The sequence below is a fragment of the Ostrea edulis genome, chromosome 4 (assembly GCF_947568905.1).
Source record: "Ostrea edulis chromosome 4, xbOstEdul1.1, whole genome shotgun sequence".
Taxonomy (NCBI): Eukaryota; Metazoa; Mollusca; class Bivalvia; order Ostreida; family Ostreidae; genus Ostrea; species Ostrea edulis.
In genome coordinates, this window is record NC_079167.1 from 53,320,957 (window position 1) to 53,345,664 (window position 24,708).

At 35.7% G+C, this 24,708-nt stretch overlaps 1 protein-coding gene across 9 annotated transcripts in view; it reads left to right on the forward strand.

The window, feature by feature from the left end:
• The first annotated feature begins 321 nt into the window (after nt 1-321).
• The window catches only part of LOC125671447 (receptor-type tyrosine-protein phosphatase kappa-like), a 37,593-nt gene continuing 13,206 nt past the window's right edge, over nt 322-24,708 (forward strand). For 2 of the 9 annotated variants that reach the window (XM_048907195.2, XM_048907196.2), the window contains exons 1-10: nt 322-949; nt 14,901-15,059; nt 16,009-16,254; nt 18,922-19,059; nt 21,139-21,285; nt 21,792-22,085; nt 22,489-22,821; nt 23,022-23,149; nt 23,566-23,824; nt 24,187-24,419. In XM_048907195.2, the coding sequence (XP_048763152.1) occupies nt 886-949; nt 14,901-15,059; nt 16,009-16,254; nt 18,922-19,059; nt 21,139-21,285; nt 21,792-22,085; nt 22,489-22,821; nt 23,022-23,149; nt 23,566-23,824; nt 24,187-24,419 (2,001 nt within the window). In that variant the 5' untranslated portion in view covers nt 322-885. The remainder of the gene's footprint in view (nt 950-14,900; nt 15,060-16,008; nt 16,255-18,921; nt 19,060-21,138; nt 21,286-21,791; nt 22,086-22,488; nt 22,822-23,021; nt 23,150-23,565; nt 23,825-24,186; nt 24,420-24,708) is intronic. The other 7 variants (XM_048907197.2, XM_048907199.2, XM_056162937.1 and 4 more) reach the window with 4 other exon arrangements.

Sequence of the window (24,708 nt, forward strand, 5' to 3'; positions counted from 1 at the left end):
TTTCAAACTTTACATTATTACGCATGTATATATTTCTAATTACTATCGTTTCACCTCCTTATTTATTGGATACAAGTTGTTTGTTTCACATAAGTAAATCAGAGTCTTTGATAATGCATTTAAAAAAATTAAACCCTTCTTAAATTTAAAAAGTGTACAACTTGCATACAATCATTCTCATTTTGTCGATCAAAATTGTCTGATCCTGTTTTATATTTTCTTGCCAGTTTTTCATTAATACCAGTCATCTAGGAAGGCGGAGCATTAATTAGCGAATTAACGGTTTAATACTTTAACTTGGTCTCTTGGCGTCATTAGTACCGTGCCTAAATACTTGACTTGGTTTCACGGCGGAAAAAAAATTAAATGGCCTCAACAGTACAGTATTACATTGCCAACATATTTCAAAATGCTTGTGTATGGATATTTTTAATGAAGCAAGTAAGTGAATTCGTGAAAGCGAAGAGGATTAATCTAAATACTACCCTATCCCAGATCTCATGAGGCACGGACTTTTGATATTTATCAAGTAAATTTTTAAGCTATCCGAGTCAAACACTACTTATTAAAGTGTGTCCTATGAAATCAATCGATTTATCTAACAGATGCTTGGCTCTACGGAAGGTGCGTGTCCGGTACCTTCACCGCGCTCCAGTGGTCGTCTGCTGCGCGGCAGTTCCTCTTTTGGTTTTGGATGCTGAGGGAGGAAGGTCATGACGCACGCGCGTTGTTTATTTTCATGCATCTTTTTCATCCTGTCAGACTGAGGAAATGAGAAAAACATTTACAATGTAGGGCAGGTTATCCTGGGATTTTTACATTAATTCAAGTACAAATAATTTTCATTGTGATGGATTTTCAAGTTCTTCAAACCAATTCCTGAGCATGTTACTTGTTGGATTATTATTTTTCACGTTTATTGTGAATCCAGTTACAACTGAAAACTCTGGTAAGTCTGACTCGTTTACTTATCAATTTGCGGTAATGTATGTATGTCTGTGTACTTGTTGAATCTAAAGTCGGCTTTTTCTCAGGAGTAAGGTTCATCAAAATATACATGGACGCTGAAATGATCACCTAGCAAGTGGTTTGATTTGTTTACCCCCTTTGTAATCAAGAGAATTAGATTAGGAGAAACATTGCAACATGACGAAGCACATGCCGTGGTTTCTCTAGCAGTTATAAATAAAGACATTTATACCGAGCTTTCAACTAGAACGGTATTAAATATGCAAGATTTTACGATAGCCGCGTGTAGATTCAATCATAATAGAAGCCATATATGAATGGAATTAAGAAATTTTCTGCACAATTAAGGGGTTATCTTCAAAGATATGATACAGCTGTTGGCATATATATGTATAGTGTTACAATTTGAAATTATACACAGGGACCAGGAGATTGTTACACCGCTCAGAATGTCAGATTACTTAATACTTTTTCCACGTGTTTAAGTACTTTCTATAAATCTCTTAAAAAAACCTTCTAAAGATACGTCCGGAGGGGTTCAAACTCCATGCATCTTCATGGGCCAGTGGAATGTAGACAACATAATGTGCCCCGAAGCGTGCCAACTGAAGGCCTATTTGTTAAAAACGTCATTTTGTTTACTAGACAAATATTTTCCCTTCCCATTCATACCATATAAATACCAAAGTTAGACATCTTGACCAGTTAAGCCACAGGTGTACACTGTATAGACATTTAGCGGCATATTGGTGAACAAAACATGAAAATACCATTAATCAAGAATGCATTCACTTTCGAGAATATAAAGATTTCACCATTGGTGTTTACCTACGTTTTGTTAATTGTGTACTCTCGGAAAGAAGGGCTATTTATATGTTGATACAAGTTATAAATAAGCTGTCTTGCAGGCTTCTGTCAGCATGCGGTCGAATAGTGCAAGATTCTGCTCTTCGTCTCTTCTCTGCCTACCAGAATCTCTGCCATTGTTACAATGTGGTTTATTTACTCCTTGATAATTGACCAGTTACACTATGGAAACGTGTGCAGCTGACAGACAACAGAACCGCAGCGATATATCATCGGAAGAATCACAAACGGGTACCAATGACTCATTAAGCCAATCAATCAACTCCCCACTGATTGCACTGGTCATTTACACAAAATCTTCTGTCGGTGCCGAACGATGGGGGTGTCCGAACTTTTATGAGTCTTGTCATAACCTACACGTCAGGAGATAAGCGAGATTAAAGTAGATATCTTGTTTCAGCATCATAACACGTGCAGTAGCCATTATTAGCCGGGGTATCGTCAGAAGGAGAATTATTTACATAGGTCATTTCCGCTAAGAAAGATTAGTTCGTTTCATTACGTAGAATACATTGGTTTAAATAATTCCGACATGTATTCAGAATTTTCTGAGTACATTTAATGATATAATTCCAAGTATGTACTCAGTTTAATTTTCTGTGGTCACGGTAAATAAATATTGTAAAGTCAAAAGTGCACGCATTTAACTTCGATATTCTCATAGGAAACTTTCACTTATAAATACTTTTCGCTTCTGCCTCTTAAGCGTTCACATGTCTGGGAAAATTATGTCATAATACATGTATTGTAGTTTTTCTTCTGCCTCTTAATGTCGAAAAGTCTGTTTGAGAGAATGATGTCATAAAGTTGTAGTTTTTCTCATTCAAGTGCAAATTTGAATGTGGTGATTCATATCGACAGAAACTGGTACATACACTTATCAAAATATACAGAACAAATTCCCTGTTTTACAATCTGCATACAGTTTTAGCAACAATCGTTTATTCAAATATTCTCTGTCATATGCATTTATTTTCTAAAATACTTGTAAACTGTATTTGTTTTAACCACTATTCTAATCCATGTAAAACGAAATGACATGAACAATCCTACTGTTTTTAACAGTAACTAGAAGTGGTTCCAAATAGTGAGTCACAACATATTACTAAACGTGAAGTGAATAACATTCATAAACAAAACAATATCATAAAATAACACCAACAGCTTCGGTATCAACCCCATGTTTTTTAGGAGGGTGGCGATGTGCTGGGATGCCGTTGACCTTTAAAGACTTTAAAAGATGTAACACAGATGTATGTCTGATTTATAAGAATTTTTACGAATGCAGATGAGATATGTTTTTATAAAAACTTCAAAAATTCTAAGTGAGTGACGTTTTCGAACTTTTATCACGTGATGAAATGGTTATTTAGAAAAGACTTAATATAAGTTAAGTGTGTCGATTTAATGGCTGTTGTGTGGCACTGATCAACCACATTTCTATAATTATCAGCCTAACATACGCCGAGGCTGTCGTCTGCTCCTGTAATTATGTCTGAATGGAACATGTGTCTCGTGACAATTTCTACTGGACTCGGAAGATTTCTTGACGTTTCTATAAGAGCCTAGGCCCAACAACAGGTATTTACGATATTGGGGAATCGACCGTTCGCTTAAATATTGGAACCACTTTTGTCGCACGGTTGGAACCTTTGAATGATGCGAAATCAGTGTCTATATCTTTATGACGAAAATGAAGTGAAATTAACAGTAATTAACCATTTTTTCAATACAAGAATATCAATGTATCTTCTCTATATTCATAATACATTATTAGGCTATAAACGGCCATTTTTAGGATGTTCCCCATACCAATATTTCCATACAAAGCACATATTGAAAATGGATCATTGGGTTAGAGTTGGATTCATTCACAGACATTATTAACGCTTGGGAATTGGCAGGTTTATTGTTGAAATCAATAGCGTAATGAAATGATGTTTTCATGATTGGTTATGGTAATTTCTAATCCCTACTGAATGTTCACTTAGCAAAGAATAAACTCAAAATTTGGCGCTTCAGACAAAGAAAAGCAATGAAATTATGATCTTCTACATGCCATTTTTTCAAGCTCGATACATGAGAATAGACAGTAAATTGTTATTATTATCATTTAAGGAACATTTGTCCATAAACTGGTTGTATTATGGGAATATAAAACAATGGAAGCAGGGGGTGATTTGTATAATCGACGAAGCCGATTAAGCAGAAATTACCCAATGCATTTATCCAGTGCACCTTATCATCTATCAGTTTTATATTCTCCATACTACAAACAGCCAAGACATTTAGTTTTTACATTTTGTAATTTATAACATGCTTGTTTTTATAAATTCGTATATATACAATGTATAAGTTTTATGTCAAGTTGAAAAGTCACTGCTTTTATCGAGAAATAAGATGCTTGATGCATGGGTTTATCACTGATAAATATAAATATTATTCATTACATGTTAATTAATTGTTGTAATTCTGTATTTTAATGCGTTACTGATCATCGAAATGGACTTCAAATCTTTCTCGAGTTATGACGTTTTTATGAAAAAAGTTGCCAAATTCAATGTTTTTGATACATTATCATTATGTATTATTTTTAAAAACAAAATGTCGTCGAGTAGCAAGTGTAGCTTATGCATGTTTTTGTTTGGATTTTGTACTGGCTTGCCAAATCGCGAATCTTTTCTTTCTTCTCCGTAGAGGTACCGTCAGACTACCTGCCTGGGAACCAGATAACCTGGTGCAGTTTCCTAGGAAATAAAATCATGTAGTTGAGAACTCGTTGAATTCTTAGATAAGTGCAAAAACTTGAGTTCTACCCTGTCAGTGAAGTGAGGAGGAACCAGCCTAATCAGAATTCTAGAACGATGATGCACCTTTCTTAATAAAATATACATTTTTATACAGACTTCCAAAGATAAGACGAAAATTCTTCCAATTCCAAAATTAAGCTCAGCCACTCCGACATGTTTTGGTAAATGTTTACCTGAATATTCTGTGGTAAGGGGAAAGAATGAAAGGAATTGCTATGGTTATTAATACTTAGGCCCCCCTAATTCATTATTAGTCATATTTTCAACAACAAAAAATTGAATTTGCTTTATTAAAAAAAATCAATTAATTTTCCATCAGCATGGGGCTTTTTGTCATGATTCTCTGTGTGTCGCAGGAAAACATAATTGCATTGACTTTTAGCCTTGCTCTCTGACATATACAATGAAGCTGTGAGCTTTCCCTCCGTGGTGCATCTTTTCCCTGTCATGTCCTCTTTGAAGATGTCATAAAAGCATCATCGGTGAGTAAAGATGTAAACCCGAACCATTGATGAATTCGGGGGAAATTAGGCATTAATTTGGGTGATAAAATCTACGATGAATCATATAGGACCTATGCATTAAGGTCCATACTCTCTCTATCCAATACCAGGTTTTCTTTCCGCTTGACTTGGAACATGACGCTTAAGCCCATGACATTCTTTGATGGCCTGACGTTGAAAACAGAAGGAACAATAGAGAGCTCTATTAATCATGGAATAAATTGTTAAGCAAATTTCGCCATCCCTCCAAGGAGAGTTCAAAATATGGTTTTATTACGGTACCATTCAGGTAATAAATAAAGTTACGAATAAATCATGTGTGCAGATTTTTAGGAAAGTCATATCGGATAGCCATAATAAGGGGACATTGCAACAGTCTGAATGCATTAACAGAGAACAAACAGAGCTTAGTCACGGCTCTCACATTTTCAGACGTTTCCGTTCGTTCGACGCTAAATCATGCTGCATTTTTCCACGTTATGGATCATGCTATATTCTTAGTTATGCGCATGTTATTTCAGATGTACTCGATAAATGGAAAAGCAGAAAGATGGTTCTCATTATTATTCCTAATAGATTTGTTTTTCTGATTAATTAGTTCCCAAGCCAAATGAACTGGATACAAATCTAGCATATATCAGTATATCAGACATCTACGTTAGTAGATCAGAAATGAGTGCTACAGCAGAGAGAGAGAGAGAGAGAGAGAGAGAGAGAGAGAGAGAGGTGGAGGGGGGGGGGGCGAACAGATAAAATTACAATTTGTCCAAGAGTATGCTCCCCCTTTGTTGCCCCCTTTTGAAATTGCTTCGATTGGGGCTATATTTTTAATTTTAACTTAATGCTGGATATCAAAGCATATAAATTCCATTTTATCTGAATATAAAAATATGCACCAGTTATAGAACATGTGGATATTGTAACATATGGTCAGAATGTAATTTTACCCGCATGTGTAAGATACGGAGACACGACACCGCTGAAAATGTTGCTTTGTCATTCAAACTATATCCCTGTATACATAGTTTGCATTGCGTATGTATCTATAACTTTTTAAAAGTCAACTGAAATACGCGTATTTAGTAATTTTATCATGCTTGAATAAAAACAATGATAGAAGCTTTCCCCCCCTCATAGATCTACAGGAAACGGACTCCGGTGTACTGATTTGATTTGGTATGAGTCAGTGATTGACACATATCTGTCCTTTCACACACTAGCATATTCAGGAAGCTTCCACCTCCTGATTACACTATTGACGATACAGTTTGGTAATCATATAATATTTCTTGCTCTGTTGCTGTAATTGCACCCACAATAAAAATGATAAACAATAATTTAGAAATCGATGATCTTCAGTGTAGCCTCGATAAAACGAAGAGAACTCGGCATGATTCGAAAGAATTCTGAAATATTTCATGGAAATCGGGAAAAAGCTGATTGACAATATCTGATTGAAAACCATTTAGTGATCAAATACTAGAAACTATTTAAGCTGCCATGAATCAGTAAATGACACAAATGGCAGAATAATTACAGGCTCTGTTTCAAATTACGCAAGCTCTTTCAATAAAAAAATCTTTTCACTGATTTATCATTTTCTTGCAAAAAGAAGTTATAAACATCTAAAAACCACACAATTACGGATTGACAGACGTAACCCTGGATTGCCATCAAAGCTTCGTCCCTCTTCCGCATGTTTGGGCCAGGCGTCTCCAGGGAGGACTGTTTCCCTAAGTTGATAAATTTGTACCAGCAGCTTGATTGAACGGCTCTGTGGTGACTCTACGTGTTGATACAAGATGTCGTGCTTTAATTGCTCTTCTGAAAGGCCTTACGGCCGCTCTGGGTTTTTTCTTGAGTTGCCACGATTGTCTTTTTCCCCTGTAAATGCTTGGCGAACCCTTGGTGACGACACTTTGCCGCAAAAGGACTCAATATCCCTGACGTTCCAATTAATGAAAGCGATTAACATCAGACCACATTTTGTCAGATCACGAAAAACAGAAAAAAACCATAATTGCATCTGCATATAATCTGCAAATAAATAGGAACCTTCACATGCACAGCAATTCAAGTTTGTTTAAAAAAACAAAAACAAATGGCTAGCATAGTATGTGCTTCTTACTGACTTTTTTGATGATATGTAAACTGGAAAGCATTACAATCTTCTTTTCAATATGGAGCAAGAAGACAGCAGGTTATTGTTTCCCCATGTGTGCTAAATGATAATTCTGTGTGCAGGGGATTGTAGGTCGATTTATTTCTGTCTTCTTACCAAGACACATAGTTAAAATGAATTTGTACATAGATAAACAGCAACAAAAACACAAAACAAACCAAGGAAATCATTCCTTGAAGCCATATAATGATCATAAAATCTTGATGTGACTGCAGAATATCCGGAAAAAGGAGTCGGTTGCATTAATTTCCCCGGGAGTATAACTTTCATAATGTCCAACAAAATCAAAATGGCCTAAAGTAACTAGGTACAGCCTTACATTTAGACATAGCTCTAACGATGACAATTTACCAATATCTTTAAAGGGAGCGTGTTAGAATTCCACACAGATAAATGCATTTCCCTATTTAACGTCGTATTGGAGGAGGAAATGAATTTTTGGCTCATCTGAGCCAAGGCTCAAGTGAGCTTTTCCAATGGAAATTGTCTGTCGCTTGTTGTTTGTCTGTCGTTAACTTTTCATAGTTAGGCCAATTTCACCAAAATTTATAGTGCAGACTGCCCAGTAGGGGCCCTGATACACTAGGTTTGTTGCGGTGAGGCGACGATGGTGGTCGACCCTCGGATCCCCTGGGAACTTGCGGAAGACCAAGCCCTTATATAAGGCGGATAATTATGAAATAGTGATTATTGAGTAGGTCATTTGAAAAATCTTCTCAACAAGCTCTATAACAGCGGCAACAAACTGAAGTTTACTCAAACTGTAATGACAGTGACCAAGGCGGGCCACAGTAGGAGCTCACAAAGGAATCTGTTTTAAAAGTCTTCATAAGAAACCACAAGCACTGTTATACAGACATTCGCTACATCGCTCACTTGCGGCCCCTTGTCCCCGCTCTTGTTCAGCTGTTGTGGATTTTACAAGATTTTTTGTGGATTCCAACATTATCACACACTCGCACCGTGACCACCTAGACTAAGCTGATCTCCACCAGGGTTTAAAGTTTAACGTGGGAATACATGTATATACTTGCTAAGGAAATTTCTTTGAAACTCTTCTACATAGAAATATGCAGGAAATTCTTTTAAAAGCTTCAATATGTAACTCGTGAAGAAAAAGTATACCAGACACTCATTTGATATAAATTTCAGTATGGTCATAATATTACCGCTGCTGTAAGGGCTGGACCCAACAGGGGCTTAAAAGTTTGAATAGGAGTCTAAATGTGTACTGGAAAATTCTTTGAATGTCTTTAGAACCACAAAAGTACATTATAAACATTGTTTATTTCTACATCCACTGTCCCTTTTCCCTTCCCCTCTTTCGTTTTCCCTCGGGTGTCCAGATTAAGCTGTCTTGGTGATGCTGTCTGGTTCCTTTCCGAGGACATGCCCAATCCATCTCCCGCGTTCCTTTGTAAATGATTGTGGTCATGTCTCCTTGCTGGTATCTGATGAAAAGGTCCTTATTCGAGATGGTATTTGGCCAAAATATCTTAAGGATCCTTCTCAGGGACTTGGCACAAAACACTCCCAGTTAAGAAGGACCATACCACCTTTTAAGTGTATATCATTAGGAAATTGTCACAATACGGTAGGGTCTTTAGAAATCTGTAGATTCAAGCAAATTCAAATGGAATCACAATGGTAAGTTTAACATAGGAATATATACACAAGGTAAGATTTTTAACACTCTTTTTTTACAAGAACAATTCTTTCAGAAATGGTATATTTGTTCAACTGGTGGTCCCCGGGGTCTGATAAGTTTTGGAACACGATAAAAGTTTTAAGATGTACATAGGAATATATGAGGATTAAAAATATTATTGTACACAACAAGATTACAAATTTGTTAAATTGATCAGAAACATGTTGTTTAGATTCATTTTTTATTGAAATGGTATCTTCCATTGTCAGCATGGATATCAAATAGTGGCTTGAATTTTTACGCAGAAATATAGACAGTTAAGTTTTTTCCTCAATCTTCCTGTCAAGTACAACAAAGCCACAGTTTGTCAAATCATACTGGAAACATCTTCATGTAATTCACATTTAAATGTATTCAAAAGACGACCCTTGAGGCCAGGGCGTAGTCACAATAGACTGAAAAGAGGTTTAAGATATATATATGAAAACCATCTTCACAAAACCAAAAGTTATATCAAAGCATCTGTTGGTAGTATACATATAGGTGCATGCAGATTTGTAGTGACTTATGACTCATGAACCAGATAGTGGGCAGAGATCTAAAGATTACATGTAAAAATATTTTAGAATTGATGGCTTCCGGTAAAATCAGTTTGTTTGAATGACAGGATTTGTAATATGTGTAGGTTATACAGATGTCCAATTTTACGTCATGGCTTATTGCTGAGCCATCCGATATCTGCATGAACAAGGTGCCTCATGTGAGCAGTGACCCATTGACCTATTGCTTGTCTTTGTTTGTTTTTTGTCTGATTATTTCAAGGTACTGACATAATAAGCCAATATTTTCATCAAGTAAAATTGGTTGCTAATTGTTTTATGTTTTACGAGTTTTACGTCTCTTAAAATTGGTATGTATGAAACAGAGATCCGAACACCCAGACACATCAGTTAATAACATATATTGAATGACTTTGCATTCTCACCATTCAGAAGCTAACAATGGCAATGCTAATCCAAGCTTGGAACACCGCTCACTGGATACCGACATGTATTTACCTTGTTTGTTTCAAATAATACGTTGTTATCCCCTCTCAGCGGAGTCGCGATGGTACTACTTAGTATGGAAATCTCGTTCAATCATTCATGCGTTCTTGTGATCTTTTGGTTCGCCATTGTGCACAAGATTAAGGATGTATACCACACTAGAAAAGAATGATGAATGGAAAGTGAAGAATGTATCTAAATCGAAAACTTTAAACCATTTTTACCAAACTGCAGGAATGCTACCTTACGTAAAGATATTGGTTCCTGATACACCTTTAAAGGTCAAAAGTAGAAGGTCAAGGTAACTGTACAAAAATTTGAATGTCATATGCATCCATGTCCAATGAATGTTATCTTCCTCAACAATGAATGTAAAACTATATGGTGAAGTTTTCTGCCTCTGTGTTTACTTTTCTGCCATGGTCAAAATTTAAGATCAATTTCATTCACTATTGCCGGTATATGTTTCTATGCGGAAATCGATGCCAATTCTCCCGTAATCAAACAATACCGTACTCAAGAATTTTCCTGGTCCCTGTTATTTTGGGACCAAAGGGGTAGGACTGTCTTTGAAAATCTTCTTTACGTATAATGTGCCTGGCGTGAAAACTGAGTACATAGTTAAAACTTAGTATAACCTTCTATCAAAATTGTGAAATTCATTGTACCTTGGTTGGAGACAAACTATATGTATATTTATATTAAACATGGATTTTACTATCAAAGTTGTTGAATCAAATGATGCCCCTGGGCAAGGGGTTCATCTTCCAGGACTGGACTCATGGATCACATAGTGCAAATGTATGACAAGCCCTTTTACTATTTATTCGAAAAATAATATATCTCTTTAAATTAAAGAGATATCTCTTATTTTAATGATATATTTCTTTAAAATGAGATATATCTCTTAATGTTAAGAGATATCTCTCTAAAAAAGAGACATCTCTTTCACTTAGAGAGATATCTCTTTCATTTAAAGATATATATCTTTCACTTAAAGAGATATCTCTTTTACTCTGAAAGATATCTCTTTTACTTTGAGAGATATCTCAATCACTTAAAGATATCTCCTAAGTATTCCCAGAGAGATATCTCTCAAAGTATAAAAGATATCTCTTTAATCGTTGAAAAAGAGATATCTCTCAAAGAGAGAGATATCTCTTTCCAATATTTTTTATTAGTTTGAATACCTAAGGAATTCTCCCTAAACCGGAAGCCCGTCAAAGCAAATCTTACCATGATGGCTGCACTCCCGCATATGAAGTGTATACAGATAACAGAATCAAAGACAATAAATTGATAAAATATGTGAGCTAGTCTGGATTTAAATTTACAGTTATACCAAAATTTGTTTCCTCAACCACCTCTTCAACCCTTTCCACCATTTTTACACTTGAAGTATTTTGATTGGTTAAAAAATAGGATTACGTCATATTAATGGGGATGCAACAGGGATAAGTCATTATGATCACCGGGGGAAAATTTAAAGAAATATCTCTTTAAGTTAAAGAGAGATTTCTTTTTGAAAATTTAAAGAGATATACATGTATCTCTAACTTAAAGAGATATCTCTTTTTACATTGATAGAGAGCTATCTCTTTATCTTTGAGAGACATCTCTCTACCCTTTAAGAGATATCCCTCAAGAGAAAGAGATATCTCCCTTGCGTAAAGAGTTATCTGTTTTGTTTAAATAGAGATGTTTTTATTTAAAAAGATATCTCTTGTTTAAAGAGATATCTGTTTTAGTTAAAGAGATATCTCCCTAGCGTAAAAAGATATATCTCTAACTTACAGAGATATCTCTACAACCAATAGAGATATCTCTCTAGTGTAAAGAGATATCTCTCTTATATAAAGAGATATCTTATTTTACGAATAAACAGTAAAAGGGCTTGCCATACAAATGCGATATATATTCAATAACCCCGTCTCTATTCCAGAACATTTCGAGAGAAAAACTAGGTGCATGCATAGTTATATTGAACATAAAGGACTCTTTAATTGTACATGTAAATGTATTTGTAAGGTTCCAGGACAGGGTTATAAGGATCATATTGCGAAAATGCAGTAAAATTATGAAAAAATATTCTTTACTTCTGAGTGTTAAGTAGTGATGATATTTATTAAACCCGTGACGCCCGGATCAAAGGTTCCAGGAAACAAGACATCACAGTGAAAATATATCAAATCTTCCTCTAGCGCAAAATTTGGATGTATAGCTACAACAAGCATGTGACCTTTACAAAAATTGAGAAACTTATAACTTCTATGTTAATGGTTCCGCCACAGTATGGGGGTCTATGGCTCATAAAGTGACAGTGTATTATACGTCTTCAAAAGTACGTTTTGATATGAACATATTTTGTAGTATCAATGGTTTACAATGGTATAAGGCATGCGTTCTCTTTACTATTGAACCTTTGCACTAAGGTTGCTTATGACCGGACAATGTATCATGACCCTGAACGAAGGTAATTTTACCTGGTAAAGGTCACTATAAAAATTGTCAAGGCCACAGCTAGTAATGGGGAAATTTATTTTAGATTTCTTAAGACTAGAATCAAAAGAATCAAACGTCCTTTTCAATCACAAGGAAATTCCGTTCTCAGAGTTTTAAAGATATACACTAGCACCGTCTACAGATGTAATTCATGTTCTACGTTGTGTGATAGTCAGGTCACCATTACAGCCGAGTAAGCCGTTTGCTCTCAAACCCGACTCTTCGAAGATGGGGGCGATTCCATTAACTTACGAATTCGACAGCAATCTATGACCTAATGGCAGTCGCTTTGGTGTTGTTATTCATAAAACAAGATGTGTTTGTGAAACACTGGTGCCCTTGTATTGCCAAGGTCAAGAGTACGAAAAGAAAGGTCTAGTCACAAGGAATACACATATCAGATATGAAAGCCTATCACCATTCGTTCAAAGGTTATCGCCAAGGTTAAAGTCTTTACAGACAAACCGATAAACCTAAAAATTAGGGCGGCATAAAAAGTATTGAATTTGACCAAGGAACCTTAAGTCACATCAGTGGTATAATTGCTTGAATGCTATCTTACATACATATATTTCATTAACTAATAATTTTTTAGTTCAGGGTCATCGTTAATGGACAAGTTCATTGGAAGGATGGTGAAATTGCCACCCTAGTGTTCAAATTAAAATGAAACTTGCAGAATTGCTGCATGGTATGAAGATTGGTTTCAAGACGATAAAGGTCACTGCAGTGCGGAGGGAAACTTTCGGAATACGCACATTGCAAAGATATGTCCTACTTTGCGGTGTTCTTGGTCTAATTTGAGTTGACATTTAGTTTGACGATATTTGACGTCTGGGAATTGAGACTGGTTTTATAAGAACTCAGAGAAACTTATCCTAAAGAATGCAGATGTTTTAACGATTCTTTACTCCTATGAGGCTATCAGTATATACGTTTCTATATGGAGGTCAACTTATTTAGTACACGTGCTTATGAGATTGGTCTAAGATTGCGAATTCTTTTATTGATCAACAACCAGATTTACAAAGAGAAATCTATTAGAAGGTCTTGTGACCCATACATCCAAACTTAACTGCATACTTGCATTTCTGTATTGACTTAAAGAGACGAACCATTAATCGTCAATAAGCCAGAAAAAGAGGAGTTTCAGATTCTTTAGAAGGAATTGCGATCATGTATTTTCTTTTGAAACTTTATATATGTATATGAAGCATGACGATTCCTAAGTACTTGAACTGAATGTACAACAACACCTCTGTGGCATTGCGTGATTGAAATTCATTTCAGCCATATCGCAACTGAAGATGCAACAGAAACACTCTGTCACTGATTACATTGACAGGAATTAACAGATACCTACACCTGAAATATGCAAAATCCAGATATTGGAACCCAAAGATAATACTCCGTGAAACATATGTTAGGGAGGACGTTACAGATCGTTGGCAGGAATGAAGCGAAAGTCCTTAAAATAGAATCTTAAGAAACGAAGAGGAATGGTTTCATGAAAAAGATAAGAAAATTTTCGAGATAAATTGAAAGTGCAGATCGTCTATGCGCTAACAAAGAGGTTGCTTTAGAGAATATATACCGTTTTGTTTCATCACCTGTTTTTGACATTTCATTGGGATTTCGGTTGAACAGGTGGGGGAGGGGTGAAAATCGAATGAACAGCGTTTCATCCCCAAAGAGCACAATTCCAAAAATCTGCAATTTCACATATTTTTTGCCAGATTTCTCATAGATTTAGTTCGGTATGATACAGTTTAGTAAGAATTTTCAATGCAAAATGTACAAGTCAAAACAACTTTTGCTCCTTTTTCAAGATTTCTAATTTTTGTAAAACAATGTGCTAGTCTACTAGATAGTATTTTGACGATTTTACCTGAGATCAACTTAAAATGAAATTCAGTTATTTTTGATATATCATTTACGAATATATATTTGAGAAATAAATTTCAATATTGAAAATACTCGAGGGCTTGAACTGCGACGCTGTACACCAGCGTACTTCATGAAGCGCGTTAGTATGCTGGCGTGAAGCGCTGCTGTTCATACCTTCATGTATTTTCAAAAATAGAATTCATTTTTTATGTTTACATTTTACTTTCATTTCTGTTGGAATATTCCTAACCGTTAAAATAGTCGCATTATATTTATCAAGTTTCATACGCACATTGTTCACAATTCACGAGGGAATGACTATCATTTCAATTGGTAAAGATATTGAAGGTAGAAACTTTGGAAATGTAAAGAAATGATCATGAGAAGATACCTGCTTAATTTCAAAATTATCAATTAAACCCAGGACATGATTGATTGGGAAGAAACCATTTAAAATTAATTACAACGTTCAATATCTTGTTGTAGACTTAGAGGCTTTACAAAGAGAATGCAAAGATGGGACGTTTGGATACCGATGTTTGTTCACCTGTCGTTGCTATAGAAACCGCGTGTGTGACAAGAAGACAGGAAGATGCCCGCGTGATGAATGTGCCAACGGCTTCTGGGGACAAGGCTGCCAGTTAGGTAATAACAGAGATTGATGACTTAATACGAGAAATTTTAACTAGTTATTATTACACTACTCACGAAAGGCATGGCGATTTTCTTTAATGATTTTATACAGAAAAGATATTGTATTTTGTTTGGCTTTTTGTTGTCGTTTTAAGTCCCTCTCGAGATTTTTTTCACTCATATAGGGACTTCACCAACTTTAGAAGAAGTGTCACAAATTTTGGCCTATGCATGACGCTCAGGGCTGTAACTTTGAGGGTTCTTTATCGTACCAACACCTACCGCAACACGGGATCTCCGTTTTTAAGGTCATATCCTAAAATTCCGTGACTTTCCTTTCTAATGTCTGTTGCTTGGAGAAATAACAGTGAATACCTATAATAAAAGTCTGGTTTGACGCGTCGCTGTGATGGAGAATCCGTGGTCTCCCGGTTGCGAAGCGAGCGCCCCATTAACCAATTAGATTACTGTGACCGTTTTTTCTAAGTATGCAAGGAATACTATTTATGATATACCTATAATTTTGAAAAATGAAAGCAAAACTTTTTTGAACGATTTCTGTGGTGGAAGCTGTTGCTGTGTTTGTCATGTAGATTCATCCCCATGATAAAATCCTCACAGGTACTGTATCAAACTAAGAGTACAGACGATACCAATCATCGACTTTCTCTAATATTACATCAATGTTGACACTGGCGATTGGTTATAGAATATTTTATCTCATTGTAACATCTTTTTTTAAAAAGTCATGCAGGGGAACCATATCTGACAGATGTGCTGTTGTATAATAGAGTGCAACAGATGATACAATTTTGCTCATATATTCGAGAAGAAGAAAAAATGACATGTTTAAATTCAAAGTTTTATACACTTAAAATAAATCAAAAAAAAAATCTCTTCTGCAAACACTTCGTTTTTCTTGTTCATCTGTAAATGACAGGAGTACAATCAAATATTGCAGATAACAACTGTTTTTACAATGGTCGTGCGCGGAGTTACATGGGAACTAAATCAGTCACGGACAGCTTGTTTACATGTCAGCGATGGGACACTCAGGATCCCCATAGACACTCATATAACGGACAGGACTTTCCGGACCGGAGGCTTCCGGATAGCTTCTGCAGGACAACAAAAGACGCCGCCAGACCCTGGTGTTACACAACAGACAAAAACAAGAGATGGGAGCACTGCAATATAAACAACTGTAGTAAGTAACACCACCATAACAAATGACACGTGATGAGTTATAGTAAGAACCTAAACATTAACAGTGATAGCAAGACCAGGATCTCAACAGGAAATCAGGATTATTTAATATTTTCTTGTTATTAGATCATTGAAAAAATACATGGCGTTTATCATGGTTGCAAAAGCATTATAGAAATTGTAGGTTTTGAGTTTCAAAATGAAGTCCTATCACAGTTGTAAGTTCAGCATACTGATATGGAACTGACAGTCCCCCTCCCCCATTCATTCCAGAAAATCTAAATACAAAAAACGGGTTATAAGTGACGTTACATATACTACATTGGAGACCCATGATCAGCTTAATTATTACTATATAGAGTAAGTCATACAATTATATATGAAAATTCAACATGTAACTTTCCAGAAACGAAAAGCTTTTTAATAATCAATAAATATTGATACACAGTGTGAAGTTTTTTAGGCTTAAGTCTAGAAGATTGATAACCAAATGAATATTAGAATGGATAGACACCTGTATATTTAATTAGGTAGCTTACGGTTTTTGAATTATTAATGGTAGAAAGATGATGACGATGAGAGCATGTTATGAAGAGAGACTCACTGTACGGTTGTTGTAATGATCAGTGGTTTACAGATACAAGTCTGAAAGGGAGAAACAAGGCCGGATTAATTTTGTTCATTACTTCGAGTACTAGAAATGATTATTTAAGGAGTAAGCATCTAGTGTGTCCATTTTTAAAAAACAAATCTTGACATTTATTCCTTATATCTATGTCTCCCCTTCCATGAAAGGGAATATGTTTTAGTGTGAATTTTTCTTCTTTCTCATACAAAGTTTGTCCGGGCCATAACTTTTTTGTCTTTTGACATAGGCCTTTGATATTTGGTATATGGGTATACCATGATAAGACAGTGTGTCGCGTACCATTTTTGATGACCTTTGACCTTGACCTTTTATGTGAAGGTCAAATGATAAATTTTTCTGGCATATTTTTGTCCCGACCATAACTTTTGTCTTTCGACATCGGCTTTTCATATTTGGTATGTTGATGTGTCGCGTGCCATTTTAAAAAAAAAAAAGATTCCTTAAATGTCTTTTTTAAACTACGGAAAATGAAAGGGGACACATCAGTTTTAATGTGCTAAAATAATTCTTCCTACCTAATCATATTTTGTATTTTGGTTGATTCATTTTATGAATACATTTACTAGTAGGCCTATATCGAAAAACACAGTGAAACATCATAGATTTATTTACTAATAAAACATTTGTAAATGTTAGTATAACTTTGACATAAATAGAAGAGGCTGGAATATTGAGATACTAGTAATAATTTCATATATGAAAACTATTTATCGCGATGAACACATACTGATTGAGGAAGGTCTTATGTTATCTATACATGGAAGCATGCACATTTTTATTTACAACGTATTAATTAAGTACTAAAAGAATAAGAAGTATAAACTAGAAATAAAGAAAAATATGTATATGTTTTATTTACAAGTCCAGTCAAAAAATAACCCAAAAGGCAAAAGCTAACTGGCATCAAGTGACATTGTAGAGAACGTTAGTTCATCTCTAATGTTCAATTTTTCATCGCTACGAGACCCTCTTTGACAATAAAATATAATATTTAAAAATAAAAGCAGAGTGAAATGTATTTTCCCTCACGTTATACATGAAAAATTCAAAACGTACTTCATATTCCGAGGGTGATTTCAATCTTTCTTGTTTTATGACCTCGGAAGCGAAAATTAATACGTCATCAGAAATTGTGTGAATCACCATTACCATGTCAGCTGAATTATTTCTGCTGCTATATGAATCGAATGTAATTCTAAACCCTGTGATTGGAAGGCAGATGTTATAGCACGCCATTATGGTCTTTGTTGTTGTCAATTCCCTATACAGGTCTCAACTATTTCTCCAAATGTTGCATTTTACTTTAATTAATGATTTTTCAAAACACGTAACATTCTAGGGATTTGATAAACAAGACAACTTTAAAAACACAGATTTGATTCTTGCAGCCATGTTAACTTTAGATGTCTGTCTTTTTATATATTGTACTTTTCTCAAGTGGCCATTTGATTTGATCAGAGCTTTTAACTTTCCATGCATCAGTAATGGTGTCATGATATGAATGTTAGATAGATCTACTGGTGTTAGTATATCAGTATGGATACTATGAACACTTTCTTTAAAACTTTTAATGTATCAATTTAGTGTTTTCAGTACGACAATAATGAACAACTTTCATCTGGAAATATTTAAGTATAATATACGTGGGACAGAACATTAAAACAGCGCTTGTAAGTTAGGCAGCGCGTCATGATACATCTGTCAGCAGTCAAAATCATCTGCATCAAAACTAAGTTAGATAGTGCCTGTAACCTTTTCTTTATGTCGGACATAAACCCTCGTTTTATCTCGGAGAGAGAAATAGCTGACATGTTACAGTGTGATTTTTATGTTCCGAATTAAGGAACATAACAATTTATCTCCACGTAATGTTTTCTTTGCATCGTTTTTGATTCAGTACTTGATAACTGTATTGGGCCTATAGATACAATAGTTACATTAATAATAACGATGTAATATTTTTCTCAGTTTATCAAATTTAATGATACATAATATGGAGTGATTCATTGCTTTCCCTAGACTGTCCAACATGGCGGTTTGGACCAAACTGTGAGCAGGAGTGTCACTGCGCAGACATCAGTGAAGCATGTGACAGTATCCTTGGTATTTGCTCCAGCGGCTGCGCACAAGGCTGGGAAGGTTATAACTGTCAAACTCGTAAGTTTCCCAATCTCTAAAGCATACAGTTTCTAATCTGTCAAATTGAATAACAAATAATATTTTTAACGAACATTTAACGTCAGAACATCATATGGTGTGATATGAGAGGAGGAATTTCGATACAATAAGTTGAAGGTTTCATTGCTCTTGTATGTAAGCAAGGGCCAGGATTTGTTAAAAGGGACCCATTAAGCTGGAGATTGTTTTAAGGCCCTCAGCTGGTCTAGGGCAAAGCCCTGATGGAAACCCAAAGGTCTAAGCCCCCGTGATCTCCAGGGGTTTTAGGTTTTTAAGGATACTTTTACGGGTTATTTTGCTGTACTTTATACATAATAAAATCAATGAATCCGCCACTGGATTCTATCAGATATTTAGAGCCGCCTCTTTAGGATATTGGTCATGTCTGTCTGTCTGTCGGAAAGACTCTTTTAACGTAAAATGTCTGAAATTCTATTTTATCGTGATTCAGTCTATAATTGCTTAACACAATTTCTATATGAGATTTTCAAGACTTTTGGCAGGGAAGCCTAACATATTTATGCCTATTGTTTTGAAAGATTTAAAGAGTTTGCCAGCAACTGTCAAATACATTATCTGAGAAGGAAACAGTATGGTCAAGAACCCCCAACATGAAATTTGTAATCTTGTAGATAAAGATTCGCCAACTTAGGAGGGACATCGGAATTCATATAACAATATCGTCTCTCTCATATGATTCTAAACTCCACTATACACTGTGCTGACTTAATGTTTCCATATCAAACATTGCATTCTGATCCACGTTTATCATTTTCTGTCTGTCTGTCTAGCACATTTTGAAAAATGATTTCAAAGGGATAACCACATGCAATTTCAACAAACTGTGAACTTCACGCAAGTTTTCCTTAATTAGTCCTGAGGTAGTGCTATTTTGTATAGCAATCAGAATTTCAAGATGACAACCACCTCCTCTGTTTGGCCGAGATATTTAACCAAATCAATTTAGACATTTATCATATCTATGCCACCCAACTGGTTTTCCCAGCTTATGTACTCCCGATAAAGTGGTGCTATTCTATAGAGTTATAAACATTTCACAATGGATTGGTTGATTCCACGTTGTCTTTATATCACTATTGTTGGCCAAGTCGCCAATTTGAGCAGATACAGATATATTTTTTCCCTCCTTGTTAACAACACTTACTACAAACAAACTTTTAAAAATTATGATGAAAATGAAAACTTTTATGTTTTTATAAGTAAATGAATACAAAGTCCAAAACAAAGGAGGAAAATTCAGTTAGAGTTATATAGGAAGGGGTAACATATTTCAACGTTTGGACATCATAGAAAATTTACAAGACTCTTCTTTCTTTCTTTTTTATTTTAGAAATTTTATATGTATACATGTAATTATTACAACCAGAATAAGGCAATGAAAATATATCATTCCCGTGCGTCCATTGTTCGTTTGTATCAAGTGTCTTTATAATCTCGTTTCATTGACGAAATCAGATATAAATATTGATAAGATTGTTATTACTCTTCAAGACACTTCAATCTTGCCGTGACTCAGGTGAGTGTTGAGGCCTATTGCCTCTGGAGTGACGTATCAGTCCGAAATGATAGTCCGAGGAGCCTTGAAATGAAATAAACACATGTACAGACAAGACAAGCGCAGTGCCTGTATCACTGCAGTGAAACTCCATTATAAATTACGATATATCAATATTGTATTAAATGGCAACGTCTTCCAGCGCGAGATGATTTCAAAATATTACATCATATCATTCATATCTATCATATGGCACGCACGGTTCTCTGACATAAAAAGTGGCAAAAAATGATTTGTAGCGTTTCTGTTATTGATTTAGTTTGACTTTTACATAGAAAAACTGATAAACTTTTGCATTGTATTCAGTCTTGTATAATATTCAAATAACAAAATTAACTACAGATTGTTTTTATAATATTTGCTTGAACGTAAAGGAATTGGCGAGGGTTGTTTAGATTTTTTGTAACACGACGTTCAATATTTGTTCAGAATTGCGAATTGGCTGAAGCTTATTAGCGAGTGGCTGTAATTTGATTTTCTAGCTACAGCATGCCCGACTAACAAGTATGGCTGGGATTGCACCAAAACCTGCTTCTGCAAAAACCCATTTCACTGCAATCGCTACACGGGACCAACAGACAATTGTGAATGCAAGGATGGGTACTTCAATCCCCCCTTCTGCCAAGCAGGTAACCCCTTCGAGGTTTCCCTTATCAAATCCTTTTAATTATTTTTTGTACAAAAAATAAAATACTTGGCAAGTGTTCAGGGCGAACTATCAGCGTAGTGCGCAAATAGGATAGCGGCGTTATTGACATAGCAACAGATTGTTTGAACTTCGCCTGTTGAATCCTGGAGCACATCCTCCGACAAGACACATTCAATTTGACTGTTTTTAAATCTAAACCACTGTCACACAGAAATCATGATCAATTTTGCGGATGAATAATTGAAACCAAACATATTTCATTATCAACCCGTGATCATTGATAGAGGCTGCCGTTATAGCTTTAGAGCTTTAATGTAAATTTCATTAGAAAATTACATCTGCATTCAAAGCCATCAATATCTCATTGAATAAACGAAATTCAACCAAGAAATCAGGTTCATCATAAAGAATTAGAATGTTTATACGATTACATCCCTTAAATGTTTTATACGTATCAATTGGCTTGTTAACTCTGATTTGATACAGTTACGCCCCCTGAAATCCTGTACTTTAACAACGACAAAGTCAATCCCGGGCAGCCAGCCATTTTTAACTGTACCGTCACAGCTTTCCCAACCCCGAAACCAAATGAGATCACACTAGAGGGTTTCTCCCCCGACCGGAAGTTGGAACAGCTGCAGTCCAAGGAGTTGAACCCCTACCTCTACACTCGGTTCAACGTGTGGAAAGTGGATAGCGTGAAAGAAGAGGAAACTGTTACCTGTACGGTGTCTGGACAGGCTGGGACCAAATCTCAGACCATAAAGGCCAATGTTTACCGTGTGTATCTTGTCGTCATACCTCATCTTATTTACGGTTATATAGTTGTCTTGATTTGAGAATTACAAGGTACCGAACGGTATACATCTGATATGAACTTAATCTGAACCCCCCGAGATAGAGTCTTTCATGTTAGATTAGATATCAGTCTTTGATATGATTCAACAAAACCAGTGTAAGTTAAATTGGAAAACAGTTTTGATACCTGGCTATTCCACGTTTTGTTCTGCTCTCTGCATTCTAGAATATCCAATTGGTTTGCTAGCTGCTGAAATTGTAATATCATACAAACGTGTTGGCTTTATATTTTGTGTTTCAATATTGAAGCAAAAATAGAACTTTCTTTCAGAAAAGACACATCGTATACGAAATGTAGGATAAATAAAAATAAATCTTCTTGTAGAATTACCAGTATTATCTTTACCCCCGAACATTGCGAAGGAGGGTCCCGGTGTTCGGGATGTCGCTATAACGTGGCTCCCATGGAGTAAAGTTAACGGGGATGTAGGGGAACCACCTATCATGTGGTACAGTATCTGGCTCCAAACACTGGGCCTCGGCCGGGAGGAGAAAGTAGGTATAGTCACCCATTTCAACTGCGGCAAAGAATGCAACTTCACCATAGACGAACTGAAACCAAATACAGAATACGCAGTGAGAATCTCCACCCGCAGGGACGGAGAGGGAGGGGAGGGGACCCCAGGGCCTTTCAAAAAGTTTAGGACGCTTTGTGCAGGTAATATACCCTTTATTCTACTCTGTAGATGTTGGTCCAGTACTTTTAGGGTTGGATTGAACCAGTATTCGTGGAGAGATTTAGTTTCAGACCATTCACTCTATAATATTTGATGAAAGTTTCCAATGACAATCTTGTGAATGTTTGTACATCGTTTGAAGATTAATCAGTTTTGCTATTAACGTCTATGTATTTTGTAGCCCCCAGCCAGCCCCCGCTGATAGAATCGGTAACCAGCTCCTTTGAATACAATTCATCATTCCCAGAAACACAATTAATACTCATGTGGAGGGTACGTCATCCGCTCAACTTGAAAGAAGCAATATCAGTCTGTATTTATGTTTCTTCTTTACTTCTATCTCACAGATATGAAAATTAGATATATATTATTAAATAATCAGAAAGGTTTAAGCTACACTGGAGCTTCCGTCAATATCTGAATGGACGATACTATCTATCCAATGAAGACAGAAATTACGATTTTATCTTCCGGTACAGTTTACACTAAAAGTTCTAAATCTGTTTATCACACCTCTTACATTTCTGAAAATTAGATGTTTAGAATAACATTTGGTTGAATGTTTATTTTAGATTAGTTACCGTAAAAAAAATTTCTGAAAAAAATCAAAATATATCATTCAGAAAGCATGGTGTTCTTTGATGCCGGACAAGACATTTGCAAAACCTGACGAAATCAACGATTTAACTGCACATTGTCTATCAAAACATTTTTTCTATATCCAGGACCCACCGCTGGAGACTTGGAATTGTAATAACATTAGCGTCTACCTCATTCATCTGAACAGCAAGTCTGCAGACTACGGTCAGAAGAACGCTATCTTTGTATCTGGCGACACCCCGGGAAATTTCAAAAATGTTAAAAGTGCTGTGATTCCGGACCTTATCCCCGCTACTGAGTACTGTGTTACTATGAGCTTTACTAACGGACAGGAGATGCATAGCCCTAAATCTGAGGAGAAATGCCTTGTTACAGTACAAACAAGTATGTCATAAATATCATATATATGTTCGTTTCCCCAAGAATAAAACTAATCTGGTTTAGACTGGAAATTACATAAAATATGATCAAAATCAGTTATGGGAACAAGTTTCAAAAAAGGCAGAATGAAACTTTTTTATTTATATCATCGAAACCACATTACTTGTAAAATTGTTTGGATATTAGAAAAATCATAAGAATATCAAAATACCGTTATGCAAAGTTTTAATTATTTCTTTGTTTTTCTAGTGTTTAAAAAATTAAAACGATATTTAACGTATCTAGCTGTTTAGTAAAATATCACAAATCGTGTAGATATTTTTCCTCCTCTCACGATGTCAGTGACCGTAACATTCTTTTTGCAGCACCTGCCGCCCCTCGACATCTGAAGTTACTAGACCGAACCAGCTCTTCCCTGACAGTCACGTGGGAGGCTCCGATAAGGAGCTCTAGTGGGATCAATGCCTACATGATGATCTTGTGGAAGGGGTACTGGAAGGAAATGGCCCAGACCACGGGGATTGAGATCCGCCCCACCTCCAGTTTGATGGAGCATACGATCGAAGAACTGGATTCTAACACACAGTACAACATACAGGTGCACTTTTCAGAGTATATTGGGAAAATCATAGCAGTTTTTGTGCTCTGAAGCATGAAAATAATCACACTGATATGACATGCCTCATCTAATGCGTTGTAAACGTCTTTCTAAACACGAGCAACAGGGATTTATATTGTCAAATTATTACAATACGATACAGTATTGAATGGTATTGTACAAATATTTCATGATATTGTTTTTAGGCCAGTGAATATATAGATACCGCAACATTTTGATAGACCCGTCATAGACGATTTGTATAATGGTATGAGACAGTGCGTCTGTC